Below are 1,850 nucleotides of genomic sequence, written 5' to 3' on the forward strand. Positions count from 1 at the left end.
TTCTCTCAAACTATCTTTCTAACTACTTAAGCATCATAGGTCTCTTGACGAACACCCTCCCTTTTCCTTGGTGTTCATCAATTAGGCTACCAGTGTTTGTTATTTTGCAGGTTTGATTTCATTAGTTTAGCCTTGTACAAAATTTGAATTGTCACAATGTAATTGTTTGTCTTTGAGGAGAAATTTTTCGTTGTTACCCGAACACAGATGATACACCACATGTTTTTATACAAGTGGTGAGAAATTTTATTTTTTAAATTATTAACTTTTTAACACACATATCCTATCATTTATATAGTGACATGTGGTGTACCACTCCGTGTTCCGATCACACTGAAAAAACTCTCGTGATTGACCTTCAGTTTCTCTTCTACTTGCTTGTATTTATAAGGCTTGTAAACGGATGAAGATTCTCTTTGGATTCTCTTTGCTTGTATTACATTTCGACTAGACCTTCTTGTTTTACCTTTTTGATTCTCTTTGGATTCCGTGTTAACTGGATATATTGTTTCTGTCGGGAATATGGGGTACGAAGCACCAGCTTTTCCCAGATTCCATTCCATTGTAGTATGTTATGCAACAGTTTATACTAATTTTTATTATTGTGATCTTGCAGTCGTGTTGATATTTGTCCCTTTTTGGCTAACAAACATTGGAATTCCTTGTATGGATGACTGAGAGACAGAGAACATAGTGAAATCCTTGGTCTCTGCATTATTGGTTTTAGTCATTAGCTGGTTAACCAAACGAAAGAAATGAGTGTATAAATTTATGGCTTATTTTCTTTTCAATTGTTTTCATCTGCACTGATTAATGCATTGAAATATTTTGATTTGACCTTTTTGCGTCAATGGATGCAGTCTAAATGTCATCCATCTAGAGGAAAAACAAAACAGAGAAAGGGAGATGCGGAACCAGATTATCTTTAAGCGGGCCTTCTATGAGAAATGGAAACTCAATTGTGAAACTAACAAAGCTCACAACAGAGCAAAGGAGAAGGTAGTAATTCTAAAACCCATCATCTTCTACCTCTTCCGTAATCCTGATTCTCTCACCCTCCCTCCCTCTCCCTTGCTCACTTGTACATGCATCTACGATCACCATCAGTGCTTCATAACTAAGTCGTGAATTTGAATTTCTGTGCGGCTGTACCTGGCCAACCAAGAGAAGTTCCACAAAGAAGCTGACAAACATTTCTGGAAAGCAATAGCTGAGCTGATTCCTCGCGAGGTTCCTAATATTGAGAAGAAGAGAGGGAAGAAAGATCCTGACAAGAAGCCCTCAATCGTTGTCATCCAGGGCCCAAAACCTGGTAAACCGACTGATCTTTCAAGGATGCGACAGATTTCCCTGAAGCTGAAACCGAACCCTCCACCACGCATGATGCCGCCACCAGCTGCCAAAGATGTCAAGGATGCAAAGGGAGGAAAAGATGGAAAGGATACAAAGGATGTAAAAGATGCAAAGGATGCCAAGGAAGGAGGAAAGGACGCAAAGGAAGCAGAGGAAGGAAAGGATGCGAAGAATGGAAAAACTAATTCACCAACCGCAGCTGGAGCTGCAGGTGCAAGCACACCTGTTTCACCTGCCAAAGACGTTGCTGCCAATGGTACTCCCGACTTATCAAAACCAGAGGCTCCTGCTCAACCAGAGGGTGAGCAACATTCGGAAACCAGGCCAGATCCTACCAAGTAGTGACCCTTCATATTTTTTTATTCTTTACATTATATTTGAGTCTGCTGCTTAGAAACTTCCTATGAAGAATAAACACAATCATTTGTTGATGATCCAGAGTCTGCAGCATGGAATGTAGAGATTTTCTTCCTAACTTGCTCGAGGGTTTTCTAGTC

At 40.0% G+C, this 1,850-nt stretch overlaps 1 protein-coding gene across 1 annotated transcript; it reads left to right on the forward strand.

Moving 5' to 3' along the window:
- Positions 1 to 709: 709 nt before the first annotated feature.
- LOC108867325 (clathrin light chain 1-like) lies at positions 710 to 1,844 on the forward strand. Its single transcript, XM_048588088.1, has one exon. It carries the CDS (start codon positions 1,336 to 1,338, stop codon positions 1,693 to 1,695), a length of 360 nt encoding a protein of 119 aa, XP_048444045.1. The 5' UTR covers positions 710 to 1,335; the 3' UTR covers positions 1,696 to 1,844.
- The last annotated feature ends 6 nt before the right edge of the window (positions 1,845 to 1,850 follow it).

This window comes from the organism of the source record quoted next, unplaced genomic scaffold (genome assembly GCF_019419815.1).
Source record: "Pyrus x bretschneideri cultivar Hongxiangsu unplaced genomic scaffold, Pyrus_bretschneideri_v1 Contig270, whole genome shotgun sequence".
NCBI classification, from domain to species: domain Eukaryota; kingdom Viridiplantae; phylum Streptophyta; class Magnoliopsida; order Rosales; family Rosaceae; genus Pyrus; species Pyrus x bretschneideri.